This window comes from Alosa alosa, chromosome 3 (genome assembly GCF_017589495.1).
Source record: "Alosa alosa isolate M-15738 ecotype Scorff River chromosome 3, AALO_Geno_1.1, whole genome shotgun sequence".
NCBI classification, from domain to species: Eukaryota; Metazoa; Chordata; class Actinopteri; order Clupeiformes; family Clupeidae; genus Alosa; species Alosa alosa.
Window position 1 is genome coordinate 24,947,707 of NC_063191.1, and position 20,096 is coordinate 24,967,802.

Genomic DNA, 20,096 nt, shown 5'->3' on the forward strand with positions numbered 1-20,096 from the left:
TATTAGTAAAGCTTTTCAATCTACAGGTGTTGCACCTGTCCCATGTCACACCATTTCAACCATAGGTAGCAACAAAACCTGAAAACACCATTAAAAAAAAAGAGAAAAACAAAATAAAAACCTCACAGCCTCATTCTGCATGATCGAGTGAGTCACACATACATGCATGCAGGGATGCCTGGTTTCTCCCACATATTCGTCCATTCACACACATTTTGCTACAATGCTTCCATCTTCCTAAAAAATTAACAATAAGGCATAAATGATAAGGGAAATTGTTTGCTTTGTCAAACTAAGAAAGCCAGTGATGTTGCTCCCTCATGCTATACAAACAATTAAAAGGCAAAAAAAACAAGTAAAATAAAATGATTGTTAAAAACACTGCAAAAATCAAGTCTGTAATCATGAAAAAAAAAAAACACAAGAACAAAAAAAGAGATTAAGATCGGGTGCTTTAGAGTCTGTTACCCCAGCAACAGCAAAAGCAGGGGTGCCGTCTACCAGGAGCACCAGAGCTACCACCCCTCTCAATAGGAGGGCCACTGACGACAGCAACTCACCCAAGGGGGTGTGGTTTCATTTTTGGTCTTGATAAAAGATTTGAGAATTGCTATCATTATTACAAGAAGTTTTTTTGTTTTGTTTTTTTCTTTGTGAATAAGCATGACAAAAACACTACATTCAATCTTGATAATAGTTCAAATATAAAATATGAATATCTTACATATGTGTGTGTGTATATATATAGAATTTTTAAAAAAAAAAGTTTTTCTTCCTCTCTAATCGTTAAGTCGTTCCTCAGATAAATATTTCAGTAACTTCCCATGGCCCCTGTGCTGACCCAGATGACCATGCTACTGCACTAAAACTTAGATAACACAACCACAAACAAAACTACAAATCCCATGAGGCCTAGCTGCGACCTCAGGACAGAACCAGCGGAGTGAGCAGCAACGAGACATCAACCCAGCCGCAGAGACAAAGGCTTTTTTTTACTTTGGCAAGTAGGATAAAATAATCTTTACTGGTTAACCTGGAATCACCCTAAAAGTAGTAGTACTTGAACTAGCAGTAGTAGTTTGTCTTGACATTAGTTCCTTCTAGTGGAGGATTTTTTGGTGGTGTTTTTCATAATAGAAAAGAGGTTAATATTTGATTGGTGGGTTGTTTAAAGTGAACCTTTCTTCTAAGTGCTGCTGAGGTATTTAATAAAAATGTGACAACATACAAAAATGACAAATAATGATAAGTAGAGATGAGCACTGCAGAGTTGCTTTAGAGGCAAGAGGCAGTGAAGCTGCTGTTAGAAAGCAAGAGAGAATGAACTAAGATAGAGAGAAATGTAAGAACCACTATTAAGCTCTACATAGGCACAGTAACAAAAAGCTGGCATCTTCTTTCATATATTAGGCTCCTAAAGGGTTCACCATTTTACCAGACCACAGGAGCGTGGTGTCCTTCTGCAAGGACAGTTAATGTTTTTTATTATTATTATTATTATTAATATTATTAATAATTAGGTGGCTGCCTTACTGACAAGATGGCAAACGTATGAGCAAAAGGGAGATAGCAGATGACAGACGTGACCCGACCCACATTTACCCCAAAAACCACTCAACAGCACTCTAAGAAGGCTCCGAGATTCTTTGGATGTATTCATTTTACAAAAGCTCAAAGTAGTTAGCATTGCTTTACTTATTTTTTCGATATCCACGATACTGCACAAGCTCTTGTCATTTTATAACTTTTAAAATTCTTGCTGTAAAGCTGAATTAGTTCAAGTTAACTATAAGTGAAAAAAAAAAAACTGGGTTTTCAGTCAGTAGTGTGTAGACTAGTGAGCGTGTGAACAGCCTCGACTGTTCGACACAGGCACAGCAGCTAGTGAGAAAACGACTTTGGTTAAAGCTTTACATCATGGCTGAATATCGGTTGGGAACTTAACAAGGAGAGAAAAACAGGACAGCCCCTTTAAAATCGCCCTAACTATGGTGCTTAATGCCTCCAGTACTGGATTATCGCTGTTCTGCAGAGGATCACAACTCTCAGTCTGCCAAAATGGAAAGGGCAAAGGGGACGACTAAGGATGCAAATTCATACTAGCACAACATTTCTGAAAGACCACCAAGGACACCCCTTGCCCTGTAACTGGTAGCAATGTCCTGGAGTTCTCTTGAAACCCATCTGCTTGCGTCCACACACATTAACACACATCCCAAATATATTAACTTTTCTTTTTTTTAGGGAGAGGGTGGGGCAAATGCACCACAACCTCTCCTCTTGCACTCATAAAACACCTCATCAGTTCAAGCACCAGAGAGCGAGTGAGAGGCCTCGGGCCTTGACTCAGTAACCTACGGGATGCAAAACCACCACACACAGCTGTTGCACACTCGCTCTGCTACAGCGGAAGTGTCCTGCTCACCCTAAACCCATCCCTCCAAACCTGAGCCCTAAAGCTCCAAAACACCCACCCCCGCAATCTTTTATTTTTGGTTATCTGCGTTGTCGCTACAGAGAAGAGCAGGGAAAACTTTTCTTACAAATTAAAAAATAAGTTTGTCTTTGGACATGGATCTTCAAAATATTGCATTTTTAAAAATCTCCTGCTGTCTACCCAGAGCCTTGACTCATAAATATTTAGGCTTAAGCTACACACTACAATGACAATATACAGCAATAGTTTAACAAATATTTTTGGTATATCTTGGAAAAAAGGCCAGTTGAAGACCTTGAAAAGAACGACCTCAACGTGCGACAGAAGAATTTTCTCCTCCAGAGTAGGCAGACTGCAGTTCTCTAGTCCAGTTTTTTGGTACAGACACTGTGCACAAGTAGAAAAACAAACATAAACCCCTAAAAAGAATTTGAACCAACAAGCATTCCTTTCCTTAACACCGCACCGACTTCACCCTAAAAGTTGAGGCTGCTTTGACATCAGCCTTTATAACTCCTGCTGACTACGCCACAATTAAAAAAAAATAAATAAATAATCATAATAAAAAATAAAAAAAAGCCCACCGACTGGCCTTGGCCGATTTCAGAGCAGACCAGGTTACAGTATTGGCTGTGTTTAAGAAGACCAAACAGACTAACATTCATGTAGAAATAATAATAAAAAAGAAAAACTGTTTCGCCCAACATATCATTCGCCAACTGAGGTCTCAAAGCTCATCTGTTCATCACACATAAAGCTATGAGACGCAGCGGATGGCCTCTATGCAGGATTCCGCGTAAGCGATCACTATTAGTCTGCTCATCCTGCAAGAGATTTTACACCAAGGGCTATATATATATATATAAAAAAAAAAAAAAAAAAAATGAAAGTGTTCTCAGACAGACAGTTGCACATTTCTTTAAAGTGGTGAAACTATATATCTGCCATTATGTGATGTACAACTTAACGCTGACTCGTGGATAGAGAACCAAAAAAGAAAAAAGAAAAGTTAAATTAGATATGAACGATGTAAAAGGCCTGTGATACAGTACCTCTCACTGGGAAATGACAGTGGACCTTACACTAGGATAAGAAATGATCATTCAGGAAAATGAAGAAAAAAAAGGTTAAGATCCCACATTTTTTTGGTTAGAAGAGTCTTCAAAGCAGCTCTGAAACAGAAGTGGAGGATAGATTCAGTTCAGGGAAGATGAAAAGGACGTGATGAGGGGGAAAGGCGGTCTTCGTTTATCTAAGAACACCTTCTGCAGGTCATCCAGTGGGTCAGAGTCAGAGACACACTCCACTCAGGCATGATGTCAGTAACCCGCAAGACACACCACTCCCATAAACAAAAATTACAACCCCCCCGCCCCCCCTCCCAACATTCTGGAGTTAATGCTAGGAGAACACTTCTTAAAAATCCTTTCTTTTTTAGTGTCCTTTTTGGATGGCAGCAGAGATTAAATAATGAGTCTCGAGACAGCTCAGGATGCAGAAGAGAAGTAGAGGATAAGGAAGGAAGCAAGAGGAGAGATGATGATGATGATGATGATGATGATGATGATGATGATGATGATGGAGGAAGGTGCGGGGCACAAGGGCTCCGTCAACTCCCCGCGGCTTTACTGTGCCTTGGAGGCGGTGCTTATGGTGGAGGCGGGCATAGCGGCTGTGGTAACCACGCTCTGGTGGGCATCGGCTGTGAGCTGCAGGTTGGCACCGCCGGCAGATACCAGGCTGACAGGATTGCTGGCGAGCAGCGACAGGTTCTGCGGGTTGAGGAAGAGTGGCGCCGTCACCAGGTTGGGCGTGCTGCCCGCGCTGGCGTTGGCAAACAGCAGGTTCCCACTGCCATCCAGAGAAGTGATGGGCAGAGTTCCACTAGAGGCCAACGCTGCAGAGAGGGAAAAAACAAAAGCAAGTAAACATTGGTCACCAAAATATACAGAATTTCTTTGAATATATTGAGTCAGTGGGTATGATGCTGTGTAGTTACCCTCAGAAGGCACAACAAGAACCCGATTAATTAAAAAAAAGTCACCACTATGAAGGGCTTAAATACCACCTTGGATGAGTTTCCCAGAGGGGCTAAGGGACACGTGTAGGCGTGGCTACTGTTTGTGTTAATGCAGAAAGTTGGTGTACTTGCCGCTCCACACACCTTGGATAGTGGCCAAGGTGCTGTTGCTCATCAGTGCAGGACTCAGAGCGCTGCCCAAACCTCCTGGTGCCAGACTCAACAAGGCCCCCCTGCACAGACCACAAAGAACAAACAAATTAAAAAATTTAGTTTTTTAAGCTTAAACATCAGTCAACACTGCATTACATTTTTGTAATTGTGAAGAAGCATGCTGAAATCTTGGTTGAAAAAGCCACAAACTTTTACAAAAACATATATACACAAACATTTTCATAAAAATAAATAAATAAATAAATAAATAAATAAATAAATAATCAGTTGAATTAACCAGCAAAATACATGACCAATTACATTATTTGTCATTATTTGCAGAGTTTAGGCAACAGTTGACACACACACACACACACACACACGCACACGCACACCTACCCAGGGGTGAACTGTGAGGAGGCCATGAGGCCGGGGTTGAGGCCTGCGGCAGCAGCCATGGCGGCGAGGCTGGCGCTGGTGGGGAGCTGTGCCCCCTGTAGAGCGGCCGAGAGCCCTGGCGTGGCCACCATCACCTGGCCCGAGCTCAGAGCCGACGCCAACGTGCAGGCCGGGGTCGGGGCATGGGACACCACGCTCCCGCCAGAACCCTCCTGGGGCCCGCTGCCCGAGTCGCCGACAGACGTCTGCAGTGATGCCCCGGTTGGGGACGGGCTTAGTGAGGGTGAGCTGGCAGCGGCTGCTGTAGTTACCAGGGTGGGTGTAGCAGAGATGACAGAGGCTGTGTTGGTAGGGGCTGCAGTGATGGTTGTGCCTAAAGAAAGGGGGGGGGGGGGGGGGGGGGGGTGTTAAATCATAACAGCACAGTTGAGCTAAGCCTCTTGTTTTAGCTAAAATTAGGTGTTCTACTTGGAAATCAGCCTGCATAAGTCTTTTGAGCAAACTTGAGGCAGTGTGCGATTGGCTTCTTACCAGCGAAGGTGAATGGCATCTTACCAGTGAAGGTGAGGCCAGAGACACTCGTGCTGGTGAGAGGCAAAGCTGGGTTTACAGTCAGTGTGGTCGGTGTGTTACTGCTCACAAGGCTCGCCGTGCTGGACACCTGAAACGCACAAGGCACAAACACACACACACACCTTTAAACGAGGACTTACAGTTATGTGATTGTACATTGAATGACCCCAAGGCTTTAATTCATTTAAATAATCCTTTGCTCTTTCTACTGACCATGTGTTTATAAAAAACATGGGACACCACCTTGGCTGAAACTGAAAATAACAAGCCACCCCAAACCATAACATCCACTCAAAGCTGTAATTCCTAGCCAGTCGTTTTTTTCCATATACTTATATCATTTCATATTACTAGTAAAGCACTGACTGAATTGCAGACATTTTTCAATTAGAAAAGTACAGTGGAGGCAGCCATACCAGGGGATTGGAGGGGGAGAAGATTGCTTTGATGGGGGTGGTGCCGCTGCTGCCACTGCTGGGGGGGTTGATCCTCTTCTCCTTCTGCCGGCGGTTGCAGAACCATACGCGGATCACCTCCTTCTCCATGTTGAGCTGGTCGGCGATCATGGTGATCTCCTCAGAGGTAGGTTTTTGGTTCTGCTTGAAGAGGACAAAACGCGTCGGGCACAAACGCCCTTTCAATACGGGGAGCACTACACTGTAGGCCATGAAGGACACAGCTCCGAAAATATAACATTATGTTCCTTTGACTGACAAAAACAATGGCTTGCTCTGATAGCTTTTTTGGCAGAATGGAGGTTAAACAGTTTTTACTGAATATTCATAACATAAAATGCATTAATAACTAAGTGAAAAGCACTAAAATGCAGTAAAATGCAGTAACATCATCCCTAGAAACAAGAACCATACAATTGTATATTGATTCATTTTTGTTGCCACTTCTAGACCAACACACTCTTCAATGCTACTAAATCAATGTCAAACCCTCAAGCCCTGATTTAAGATTAGATCTCTAAAACTACTCTCAGTAATTGTTGTATTACACGCATGCAGATCCTTACACCTAGTCAACGTTAATACGGATATTTTGTTAAATGAACAAAAGCCCCCAGTTACAAACAGTACCCTACAATTTCATGCCTGCTTGTTGAGGCTCTGGAGGTCCTTGATCGCTCACCTCTAGAAAGCTCTTCTCTAAGGCCACACGGATGTTGGTCTCGATACTGGTCCTCTTCTTGCGCCGGCGGTTCAGCCCCTCCATGCCCAGGCCTGGGGAGCCCAGGGAGCTGGGGCTGGACAGGGCCTGGTCAGACGTCAGGTTCTCTGCACACACAGCACGCAGAGAAGCGCACAGGGATGGAGGTAAGGACCATGGTTCGACCACAGCACAGAACAGCAATGAGGAGAGCACGCTTACTTCTACTATACACTGACATACAGATTCATCTATTATCTGTTAGGGGATTATCTGTAAAAAGATGGCAGTATGGAAGATGGTACAATAGGTTGATTGTGTGAAACCAGGCTGACTAAAGTAGAGGCACAGGAAACTCATCATTCACACAAATATTAACACTCATTCAACATATTGTCACATCTGACAAACATCTGTCAAATTTAAAAATGCACCTGCAGTCATGAAGACATGCACACACACACATGCACTCACACAAACGCTACACAGATGGTTCTCCCATCTAATATCCTGGTCTGTTTGTTCTCTTGTGTGAAGCGTAGCCAGAGGAGAGACATACCTGCATCGTTGAGCCACTTCTCCAGCAGAGGCTTCAACTTGCACATGTTTTTAAAGCTCAGGTTCAAGGCCTCAAATCGAGAGATGGTGGTTTGGCTAAAGTCATTGCCATAAAGCTTTCCCATGGCAAGGCCAACGTCCCCCTGAAAACAATATACACAACACATGTTAATGAAAAGATAGACAAAGAGGGGGATGGGAATGCACTGTATTTCTCAGTGAGTGTGTCTCTCTCTGTCTGTCTGTGTACCTGAGTGAAGCCCAGTTTGATTCTCCTCTGCTTGAAGGTCTTGGCGAACTGCTCAAGCTCCTCCAGGTCACTGGGCTCCTCCAGACTGGGGGTGTCCATGCGCTTTGGTGTACTCTGGGTGAGGGGCAGGGGCTGGATGGGGGTAGCTGCTATCGTGCGAGTTGGGGTCGCGGGCTACAGCACAACCACACAGCAGAGTGAAAAGAATGCAAGAAAAAAACAAGCAAACATTTTGCTTTGTTTGTGCTGACTTTGTAAAGTGACCTTGAGTCTGAGAAAGGCGCTATATAAATAAAACGTATTATTATTATTATTATTATTTTACAAGCCATGAAAAAAGTGCTAGCACATGGCATTCCAATAAAACTAAGAACAATTTGAGAAACGGAGAGAAGAGGATTGTGGGGTTTGTAGTCTCTTTACCTGGGTGGCGAGGGTGATGCTGGGTTGGGTCTGCAGGAGGTTGGCTTGGCTTTGAGGTAGTTGTGTTAGTAGGTTGGAGGCCTGCAGGAGACCTAATTGATGATTGGAGAAGAAGGGAGCTTATAAAGAACCCAACAACAAAAATCAAAAAGAGGTGAGTGACAGAGTAGTATGCACACTTGGGCCCCTGAGAGGAGCTACGTCTTTAAAGTGTGCTACGTCTGCATATGTTTAACATAGAGATCAGATTTATGCATCTTTTGTAATGTTTTTGCAGATCTCTTAATAGAGGTCAGATGTATGCATCTTTCCATGCATTTTAAACACACAATATTAAATGTGGTTGGTTGTTTCTGCTCTGTCTGTCTGTGGATCTTCACTGGATGCAGGACATGGCAATGCAAAGTGGTATGGTGCAGGACCATGCGGTATGGTGCAGGACCATGCGGTGTGGTGCAAAACAGTGTGTGGCGGTGTAGTGTGGTGTGAGTGGGTGCGCGTTGCGGTGCATACTTTGCTGGCCCTGCGGCGTCTGGGAGATGATGAACTGCGCCGGCTGCAGCTGGGTGGCGATTGGCAGCCCCGGCTGCACCAGCACAAACTGCTGCAGGTTGGGGTTCTGCTGCTGAAGCTGCTGCAGCTGCTGCATATCCCATCCCAACACACACAAACATACACATAGCACACATTATCATCGGGACATAATTCAAAGGGTAAAAGAAATGAAGTGTCAAGACAGTCTAACAGCTATACATCACAACCGCATTTCAGAGGAGACGAAGATATCAACTTTAATTACTGTTCAACATTAGAACTCTTTCTGGATCCCAGCAGGAAAAATACCCATATCTGCCTTTTTGAAGTTTTACAGCAGCTGCCTTATTCTGTCACTTTACACAGCATGGCTACTCATCTTTCCTGTCCTAATTATAGCTAAACTTATCACATCCCAGTTATTATCCTTGACATTATGAAATCATCTCATGTTAAATTAATAAACCCTCATTATATGCCTGAGACAATCTGGGTCATTTAGAATAAAAAAAATCCCAGCTAGACAGACACATTAAGTTTTGAATTCAGCTAGCCTGCGTTGTTCTGTACAGAGAGATAGAAGCGTTTCAGGCTCAGCAAGTGGAAGCATCTGTGAGTTTTTCTGGCCCACTCCTTTCACTAAGGCAAGTGATTTCACTCACTCATTCACGCCATTTCCTTGTTAACAGGTTCAGTTAAGCAAATCAATATGGACAGAAAGCACTCGAGTGTTACCAGTGCGGCTCCAGTGGGTGGGTAGGGGAATTCCACAGCAGCACATGCTTTTTGTTTGTTTGTCTTTCCCAGAGTAACGTAATGCACAATGGGAGCAGAATACAGGAACAAACCAATCCTCCAACTATCCACTCACAAAAGGGCACCTAATACTGTAACTGAAAACCTGCAGTCAAAGCCCCATGCACAGGCACGGTTTGCCCCTAAACATGATTTCACCCCTGACTAAACCCGCAATACCCAACCACCCCGCCCCCAAGCCCCCATGATGAGAGGAAGGGTAAAAAGGGGGGCCAGCGTGTCTCTCTTACAGGCGTGATCTGGATGGGTTGGGACAGGGGGATCTGGGTGATGGGTGTGGCTGCGGAGGCAGAGATGTTGGCCCCGCTGGTGCTGCTCTGCTGGCTGGCTGAGTGCTGCACGGCCGCCGCCAGCAACTGAGCCTGGGCCTGCTGCAGCAATAACTGCTGTTGCGCCGGAGTCAGAGTCAACTAGGGGAGAGGGAGAGAGAGAAGGGAGAGGGGACAGAGGGGAGAGAGGGAGAAGGGAGAGAGGGAGAGAGAGAGAGTTATGGTTATGGGCAGATAAACATTAACTTCACACAAATGGCTCATCTACTGATGTTTGAGGCAGATAATAAATAGAAAAAACACAATACACCAGGTGAATGTCAAATTCAATGTGTGGATGAAACGCGTGTGAGCAGCACTAAACGTGCATGTGATGAGTAGCACCGCCTCCGCAGTGAAGTGATTATTTCAGACAGACACAAAAACACCATCGTGCAAGAATGACACACAGACCGACTGGTGACCGGTGACAGCGAGGAGGCTGTCGCCGCCCAGAGGCACACTCCTGCCTTATATAGGCCTCGCGCCGGTTGAACGCTTGACTGGCAGGGGCACGCAGAGCACATGGCACTCTGATGACAGATGGGAAACAAAACCAGGCCTCTCGTCCCTCATCCTCTTGTCACGTCTCCAGTCATAACCCAACAAGGGCAGCGGCACCATCACGTGACCCGATTTTGCCTGTGCTGAACCATACACACAACACGCAAAAAGCCGGGTAGTGTTTACTGTAACCAGATGAACCAAATTAAGCCAACTTAATGCTAATATTTGGTCATTTATATTAGGCTATTAACACATGGTAAGCAGGCACTGGCAAGCCTTCTGGAGATCAACCAAGTGTGAAGGCTTCTAATCCTGCAGGAGCCCCAGGAAAGCACCAGGTGGAGTGGCTTGGATTGGACTTTTCAAGCCCCAGCGGTCAGTGAATTAAAAAGAACACAACATGGAAGAGATGAGCTTCGGTGCAGGGCTGCTGGACGGAGCCATTATCACAACTAGTGTAGAGTCTGGGCTAACCCCATTACTCCACCTCGAAGCTCCACTTTTTGTGAAGTACTGGAAGGGTGGACAACAGAGATGTGAGTGGACGCTGGAAGAGTGAGGAAGAAAAAAAAAAAAAAAAAAAAAAAAAAAAAAAAAAAAGGGTTGTCCGACCTTCTACTACGCCACAAAACTGGGCCTTTGAGAGCCGCAAGGCTGCAAGAGTAAGGAATGGGATAAGGCTTTAGGAGTCCCACTAAACCGCTGAGCTGAGAGGAATTGAAAGCAGCGGCAGTTGAGGGGAGTTCCCCTAGAGGTCTCCATTTCTCCACGTGGAGATCTATGGCTGGGCGTGGTGCTTAGTCTAGTTGTGTGATCCACCCAATTCCCACCACCAAGTGAAGCAGGTTGGAAGATCCCCTGAAGGACCTTGACCATCAGCCCTGGGTGATACGTGACACCAAAACAGTGATGACACACACACACACACCCTTCCTGTCCCATGAGCAGGCAGCATGGGGCAGCATGCCACTTACTCCAGCGATCTGTCCCCCAGCCAGCATGAGCTGGGTCTGAGGCAGCGGCCCCGTCTGGCTTGAGGCCACTGGCTCGTCAGCCTCCTCCGTCTTAAACTAGGAGCAGAACACAGTGCAGAGGTCAAAGGTCACAGGCCAGAGGAAAGGGAGAAAGCGGTCAATCTCAGCGGGGTGAGATCTACTCAGGGTCAGGAGTTCTAAATGTTCTTGAAAAAGAGCCTTTACTTACTCTATGATCACTGTGCGTTCAACCATCCTGTTTGTTTTTTAGATGAAGACGGCAACTACATAGACGGTTGTAACCCACTCATTACAAAGCTCCCACAAAATCACCTGAAACCTTCATTTTTATATGTACACAAACATTTTATAGGCATTTGAACTCTGAAACAAAAATGAAATTTAAGAAAGGTGGTTTCCTGACGTGTCATGTAGTCTCGCACTGAGCAAAATGCCAGGACGCAGTCAACCAAAGCGCCCTTCTGACGCTCTACAAGTTCTCTCATTTTGACTAGAAAAGCTGCTCCGTTTGCATAAATTCTTCTGGATGTACAACTTATCACCCTGGAGCGGGGTGGGGTGGGGATTGGGGGGTGGGGTTGCGGGGGGTGGAATGCTACTCACTGCCCTGTGACACTGAGGCGCGACGCTTTGAGGGGATTTAGCGAGTCCTCTTTGACCCGACTCACATCACTGGGGTTTGTGCACACTGACTGCTTTTGATGGGGAAGAAAATCTTGTTCGGATTAAGGCTCGGACTGAGGGTTAATTAGGTTGCCATACACTGCTACGCAGGGCTCAACCTTTCCGTTCACTTCAGGCAGGAAATATTTGAGGAAGACACTCGAAATACTGCCTCGCCCATATTCATCGAAACAGCAAAATGTGGGGCCTTACATAAAGAGTGTTTGAAAAGGATGGTGCTGGTTAGGAACATCACGCAGTCAACTGAGACTTTTAGGAGGAAAAGGGGAGGCAGGCTATGTTAATTAAAGGAGGGAAAAAACAAAAAGGAAAAAAGGCGGTAATGCTGTGCATGTAATAATTCTGCATAGATTTGCATATTCTCCACCATCTGTTTCCGAGCAACTGCGGAGCAGCTAATTAGCATACAGGGCTGATTAATTTCCCTTGTTGCTGGGTGATGGCAGGCACTGCTACAGCTCTCTCCCTCTCTCTCTCTCTCTCTCTGGCAGAACTCAGCCTGATACCGCTCAGTCTAACTGTCTGAACAGTTCACATCCCCTTCAGACCAGTCCAGGTAAAACACACGCTCACACATCCCCTATAGACTTGCAAACAAAGATTACTTTTCTTCTTTAATATAGGCTACATGTTCATAAATATGACATATGAAAATACATGCATGCGCACTCACTCACCCACACACACACACACACACACACACACACAACCAAGGCTTTCTTTTTTTCCATAGAAAACAAAGAATATGCATGTGTGCACATACACACACTCATCTATAGTCACAGCCGGCAGCTGGGAGCCTCGTAGAGGTATGATAATAACATGGCAGTTGTTGAGCTGTGTGGACAGGACGCGTCATGTCAGGGAAGAACAATGACCCCCCGAGACATCTGCACATTCCTACAAGCGTTTCAACAAAGCTTTTGTGTGTGGGTCTGTGTGTGTACTACCTGCCAAGGTAAGGCTTTTTAGTGTAAGTGAGCAAACATTACTTGTTGGTACAGGTTGTTTTTTTGTGTGAACACACACTATGTCCGAGCATGATTTTTGCATGTGTGTATGTGCTCTCTACCAGTTGGAGCAGAAATTGTGTGCGTGTGTGTGTGTGTGTGTGTGTGTTCTGTACCTGTTGGAGCAGAGCTTGTGCGTGTGCGTTGGTGATTGCGTTTGTTGTCTGCACTGTCTGTCTCTGAAAGTCCAGTCCATTTGTTTGGGCACCTGGAGAGGGATAGAGAGAAGAGGGGTTAAGATCCACTCACTCAGACCCCCGCATTAACCTGCACACACACACCCCTCATCCACTTGAAACATTCTCACTCTTGCATGCCCTCATAAAGACACAGACACAGGGATTTTTGGAAAAATGATTATCTTGTTTATAACAAGAAATGTTGCCAATGTAATAAGGATAAAAAAAATAAATAAAAAAAGCCAACAATTTCCATTGTTGGTTAACAAAGGAATGCAAGTCGAGTTTGAAGATGTGCACAACCCAATTACTGAACACACAACGCAACACAGTAAAAAAAAAAAAAAAAAAACCCTGGGGCAGGTGAATATCCAGAGGTGTGGCAGGGAGCTGGAGTGGTGGTGATGAGGTGGGGCACGGCAGGTGAACTCACCTGTGTTTCCGTCGCCACTCTCCATTGCACATTTACTCGATTCAGACGGATTACTCATTTTAGAATCTGAAATGAAGGAGACAGGGCACACACTTCAGCCGAGTGCTCACCAAAAAGAATAAAAAAGAAAATAGAAAAAAAAAAAAAGAAAAAAAGAAAAATCCCAGTTCATTTCCATGAGTAAAGCAGCCATTCAGCCGACCCAGCCCACCCACGTGTGGCACGACCCCACAACCCGAAACAGAGCCTCCGGACCACTCTAATCTGGCCCATGTTAGCGCTCACTCGCCAGCTGCATGGACCACTTCACTCCAATGACTGATTTGGATCACAGACATTCTCCTATTCAACTGTCACAAACGGCAGCAATACCATCTCATGCACCAGCAGCCACACCAGGGTGTGTTGAACAAACTGGACACTGGCAATTCAATCAAATTGACAATTTCAAGAAACACGGGCTGACTATCCACACGCAGAGAGAAAAAGAAAACAAAATAAGGATAAGGGAAAAAAAAAGGAAATCACTGTATGCAAACTTGAATAGACAAGCCGAGGCTGAATCTCTGGAGGGCAGAGCCTGCGTAGATTTAAATGCCTTAGCACACCCACACCCTTTTTTTACAACTCACCCGCCAAAGCTGCACCTGCACTTTCCAGCATGGCTTTCAAGGATGGCAAGTAGCAGCGCAGGTCTCTTCCAGCAGATGCAAAATCAAGATAAGAGATGGGAAAAGCTCCGACAAGCGATTGGGCCTCGATGGTATGCGGACACAGTCCGAAGATGCAAACGCGATCGTCCCAAACAAACCAAACAGCAAGATGTCTACAGTAGGGTCTTCTGCACACGCTAAAGTGGCACAGTAGGGATAATGACTGCAACGCTGTTCTCTCAATCGCTACCGTTTTTTTCCTCTCCTCTCTCCTCTGCCTCCCTCTCCCTCTCTTTTCGTGCCATGATCGTCACGGCAACTCGAGTGTGAAAAAAGTTCCCTCTCTCTTTTTTTCGGGATTGAAACAGAAACAAAGAGTGCAGCTGGCAGCAGCCATAACGAAGCACAATCAGTATTCAGCTGATTAAAGCCGTATGCAAATTTCCCCCTGCCTCGTTAGCGGCGCAACACTTTGAAGTCCTGCGAGCAATTCATTTCACACAGGGCTCTGAAAGCTTTCTGCATAATTTAAAGCCTCCATAAATATTTATCAGCTCATTAGCATATTAATTGGATGGCTTTGGAGGGAAAAGGAAGAGAGCAGGGAACGAGCTAGGGAGAGAGAGAGAGAGAGAGAGAGAGAGAGAGAGAGAGAGAGTGGGCAAGTGGGGGAGGTGGCACGGGCCCAATTACTGAAAGAGTGAAGGCATTATAATTAGAAGCAAAGGTAAGCAGAGACATTCCCATCATGCACTGCACAGATAGAAAGCTCACAGGAGTCTTAGGCCAAACTAGTAAACACTAGTTTCAGGCAGCAAATTTTGCTTCCCTAAATGTACCAAAAAGCCTTACAACTGCACTGTGAAAGTAAGGAAAGTGGGGGGAGGGCAACTCACTTTTCATCGTTAATAAATAACTTGTCATTAATCCACACTGAGAGAATTATAATGACAGGACCCCCTACCGCTCAAGCACTCCAGTGATCAAAACCAGGCAGCTCTGACACACACTCACACACAGTGTGTGACTGTGGCAAGATTAGCATATTTAGATTAACTTTAGATTCCATTAACTTTTTTTTCTGCTCACTGAAATTAATTCAGCCTTTGCAAACTGAGCTTTGGCAGTCAGCTGAAAACCAGACAAAGTGTCAAAAGCAAATGCAAAGTTAACTTGCTCTGAAGTTAGCTAGCACCCCCACCCCACATCCACCACCACCGAGCCAACTCCAGAGTGACTGCAGGGAATGTTTCAGCTCCTAACATTCAAACAATGCCAAACTGGTCTTTACAGCTGCAGGGTGTTTTTCGCAGAGCTCACCAACCTTGTTGGCTTACATAAATATGTTAAAAACAACTGAAGTCACTCTAACCAACTGACAGCCAGGTGGCCAGAAGCTGCCGTCTGGTCAAAACAGCACACAGATTTCCTTCCAAAATTGGGCCAACGTTACCTCCTCAACAGGAGCCAAAAATGAACAGATTGGATGTTTTTACAATTATTAGGCGTACTGCTGTCAGGAGCAGTTTGCACAGTTTGTTTCCACTCCAAATGATCTTTGAACGCAAGCCATTTTAGCAACTTACAAAACCGTTATCAGCCTGACAATATGCATATAAAACATGTTTCAAGGAGAAAACCCCACAACAAGTGAGAGATGGAGGACAGTGTTAATGTAAAGAACTGGACATTGGGTTGAGTCAGATAAGAAATGCCTAGCACCTTAGCTAGAAGAAGGGAAAGAAAGAGGGAGTGAAGAGGAGTGAAGTGGAGCGCATTTCCATTTTTGCCGCTGCTACGGTTTCATAAGCCTAAACATGTAACAATGTATTATGCAAATATTTTACTTGAGCGAATTTTAAACAGGGGAACTCATTAACAGTGTTTTATTGAAAAGGGTGACTGAATAGCGTAGGGAAAGATTAAGTGGTTCGAGAGAGTTGGATGTGAGGGACCACAGTGATGAACACAGAATATTAAGTATAACTTCCACACCCATTTAAACAGAAAGAGGCAAGGCACTTGCTTTCTTGAATGGTAAAATTGAACTTGATATAATATAAAAGCTACTTATTTGTGCATTTCTTTTTTTTTTTTTTTTGGGGGGGGGGGGGGGGGTACAATTAAATAAATAGCCAACCATATTAAACCTAGAATTAAATACACAAATGAATTCAAATGTATGTGTAGGCTAACTGAGGTACAAATGCAGTTATATCATGTACATCTGTCACAGCTACTGTCCAAATAAGCACTATTAAACAACTGAGCCACACGCAGCCTTCCCTATTACAGTAGTGAAATGCCAGCCCATGTCTTTCTGTTTGCGTTTACATTGGGTGATTTGTGTGTGACCACTATTCATAATGCATGATTTTTATGTTTGCACTAATGAATATTCAGTAGGTTGTTATGCTCGAATGCCGGTCGAGGGACAAGAAAGTCCGATAGAAACAAACAAAATAATAGTGCCGATTTTCTGCAGACAATTTCCCTCTTGGAGGAAAGCCTGAAACCACTGAGCTTATTAGATGTAACAAGTGGGAGAGCTACCATTTGCGTAAAGTTAATGTAGTAAATTAATTAATTAAATAGATAAATAACTAAATAAATAAAAATATATAACAGTCCGTCTTGAGAAAACGTTATCTGCAATAGTAAACATTACGCATTCAGGTGTGAAAATAATGCGCCACAATAACGGGAATCATATCAAAGCATTGTTAAATAGGCCATTTCAGGCAGATGTGTGTGTTCCATCTTAAGCAACACCTCTCCGAATTACCCATTCTAATGAGTTCATGTAATGTATTCACTTGTCGTAAACAAACACCACCCACACACAGCTGCGGTACACAACAGCACAAGTGATTTCTGGAGGGAACCGAGTTAGCAACTGAAATTCCTGAATTTTTGCTACATCGTTTTGAATGTCCTACAATGCATATGATTGAAGGAATTGTTCTGTTGTTACTCTGTTTTTAAAAGTTCCGCCGTACACTGAGGTGCAACGATTGTTGATGGAAAAATGCATCACATTCAGCTCAAACAAACACTGAACGTTAAGATTACTAACGCACATTTAATCGGATTCAAAGTTCTGTTGCACACACAACTTTAGGTTTGCATTGTAATATGTTTAATGTGGCTATTACTATTCGGCCCTTTGTTCTAGGTAAAAAAGGCAATTTACATTAGGTGGTCAAAGCCAGCTTGAAAGCTACAACTGCTAGGCAAGTAGCAATATGATTATTCAGATTGTCCAGGCAAACAATGCTAACGTTACTCGACATAAAAATGTAATGTTAACGTAGCAGCTGTAAGGTTGCGCTTTTCTAAACGGGGCTGCTCTGAAATACTCATCAAAGCAAAGTAACATATAGGCAAATAAATTCTAGCTAGTTAGCTTTCCCAGATGTAGCTATCTTAGTCTATCCGTGAACTGAATGTTACAGCTAGCTCGTTACACTGTTGTGGCGTACTAAAGTCTGCTTAATAGTTTTAAAGCCATATATTATATCAGTATAATTTAAAAATGTGCCTGGCTTATCCACTCAAGACATCATCGTCCTGTGATAGCAAGCTAGCAGCACCAATTTAGCTTATTCTAACGCTACTGTAAAACAATGTGACTAACGTTAGCTACATTAAACCAAAAAGCAACATGGCTCTAATGAGAATTAAATGTGCTACCAACTGAGTAGCTAAGTGAGTTTCTTCTTATTAACAAATGATAACTAGGGAGGTAGTACATGAGATTCGCATTCAGCTATGCGACGCGTTAAATGGATTCATTCTGATAGAATATGCTGAACACCGCATTCTCTGGTCCAGAAGGCCCACATGAATAACACAACAGGCTACACGCCTGCAACGAGCACAAAGGCTGATCAGAATAGGCATAAAAATCACGCTACACTCAATCTTCAGACTGTGCTAAATCATACAGGACCTGTGTTGTTGTCAATCTTTTATTTTAATTGTAAACGTATGCGAAGACCCTATCCGATTGGAGGCGAATGAATATGCAAACCTTTATCGGGGAATGGTTCATGACACAATACGAAAACACAAAGCCGATGTGCCTAGCGTTAGCAAGCTGCTAGCTAGATACCTCTTATCTAGCAAGCTAGCTAGTTATGATTCAACACTGGTTTTGAACATCACCTGAATATGGCCAGGTAACAAACAAAAGTTGTCTCACCGATTACTAATAAAATATGCTAAATCGCATTTGCTCAGCGGCGATATGAATATGTAACGCGCTTAGCCCTCTAATCACACAGAGGCAGTTTTCCCATTTAATTTGCCGTCGCAGTGCCTTGCTAGTGTCCCCACAGTGAATTATCCGCTTGCAATGGTTAATTCAAAACCTACAGTGCATAGACATTACATAAAATATTTTTGTTTACATTCATCCTCCATTCTTATCTGGGTTGAGAGAAAGAGTTTTTGAATATGAATATGAATATGTAAAATGCTGTAATGATTACCTGGTCCTGAACTCTCATCTTGACTCGCTGCTCCTCCGTCCGCCATTTTGAATATTTAACCCGAAATCCCAACCCTTATACAAAAAACCAACACCCTGCCCCACCACCACATGAAACGTTAGGCTATTTTCCGTTGCGGTCTTCTCGAGACATTATGTGTTAGATGTTTTAATGTAGAATAGACACGGAGAGATAGGAGCTTCTTATCTAAATTCCTCACGTTACTTTCCATGGCACGCAACTTTCAAATAGCAAATTCATAGCCTGAGTCAACACCAGAACTTAAGACGTAGGCCTAGTTCTATGTCCTCTAATAAGACAAACGAAATCTCTCACTGATGTAGACCATAAAGAGTAAAACATCATCTTTTTAAATGTTCAGATAGGCCTATGGAGCCGACGTAGATAGCCTACAGGCTATGCCTTCGCATATTGTAGCCTAGCTCCTTTCTAAAACGCATTGTATTGCATTTTTACTTGCATTTTGGTAGTTTCCTCAAAGACAGGTGTGCTTGACTGAGGCCTAACATAGCAGCAACAAAAGTGTAAGTGGTAAAATTGGCTACTGAAAATAGGATGTAGTAGGCCTAGTCTAGGCTACATTAAACCCTGACCTGAGAATGTGACATGAGTCCTCCCTTACATTTCAGACCTGTGACCACTAGCCTACTCATTTCTTTTGTGTGTATGATATTTGCATTTTCTCTTTTTGTTGGATTGGGACACATCCTTGGGATATCAAAGTGGTAGGCTACTACTGGGTGTGGGTTTTATGTGTTGGCTTAATATAACTTATTCCAGCTGTCATCCTGCATTAAGTCTCTAAATGACATGGGATGTACAGAGTGAAATTCAACCATGATCCAGTCATGTCTCTTATATCACTATGAATCAATGGGGGATAAATAACAACATTGTCCCACAGGTTAAATGTATTAATTGGACCCATTCACTTTTGCACTCTTCATCTATGTCTGATATCAGACCACGTTAAAGGCCTCTCACTTCTAGTCTATTTGGCCTGCATCAACGTTATAACTGTCGCTGGTATGATCCTGATTATTACTTTTAACAATTGTTGTGTGTCATAGTACAGTCTTTGTCGACTTTGCCTCTGGAAACTGCTCTGTGTTTTCATGCGCATTTGTGCACAAAATATTGTTTGTGTTTGTGTTTGAACCTGCAGTCCATCATACTCATCACAAAACAAGGTCACAGAGAACTACTCAGAGCACTTCATTAATCTCCTATGAAGTAACACTGCTGTATCTAAACAAAGACAGAATGTTGCAGACACTCAATTTGCTTTTCTTGCATTACATAAGTTGATAGCCTACATGTTGCTTCAATTTAATCAAAAGATTTGTTGACAGTGATGCTTAATATTTTGTGATGTTTAAATAGTCTATTTCCATATCATAGCCCACTTGAGTGTTTTTAAATAAAGTATAGCATTTAAATGAAACAGCTGAACCCCATTTGTTGATCTTTTTCTGGTATGCAAGGAACAGTTCTG

General features: G+C 43.7%; 1 protein-coding gene across 18 annotated transcripts; it reads right to left on the reverse strand.

Annotated features, from left to right (window-relative positions):
- Positions 1 to 2,078: 2,078 nt before the first annotated feature.
- On the reverse strand, positions 2,079 to 18,626 carry pou2f1b (POU class 2 homeobox 1b). Of its 18 annotated transcripts, none has more exons than XM_048239165.1 (14): positions 14,067 to 14,401; positions 13,435 to 13,500; positions 12,939 to 13,030; positions 9,549 to 9,728; positions 8,482 to 8,611; positions 7,969 to 8,087; positions 7,546 to 7,719; positions 7,297 to 7,438; positions 6,720 to 6,874; positions 5,999 to 6,181; positions 5,541 to 5,670; positions 5,010 to 5,382; positions 4,590 to 4,690; positions 2,079 to 4,334 (listed from the first exon to the last, which is right to left on the reverse strand). In XM_048239165.1, exons 1-14 carry the CDS (start codon positions 14,095 to 14,097, stop codon positions 4,063 to 4,065), a joined length of 2,148 nt encoding a protein of 715 aa, XP_048095122.1. In that variant the 5' UTR covers positions 14,098 to 14,401; the 3' UTR covers positions 2,079 to 4,062. The 18 variants fall into 18 exon arrangements, with proteins under 18 accessions (XP_048095122.1, XP_048095129.1, XP_048095134.1 ...); XM_048239172.1 differs by having other exon boundaries at positions 4,602 to 4,690; positions 5,565 to 5,670; positions 5,999 to 6,178; ... (1 more) ...; positions 7,969 to 8,060; positions 8,482 to 8,626; XM_048239177.1 differs by having other exon boundaries at positions 4,602 to 4,690; positions 6,720 to 6,865; positions 7,969 to 8,060; positions 8,482 to 8,626.
- Between the last annotated feature and the right edge of the window lie 1,470 nt (positions 18,627 to 20,096).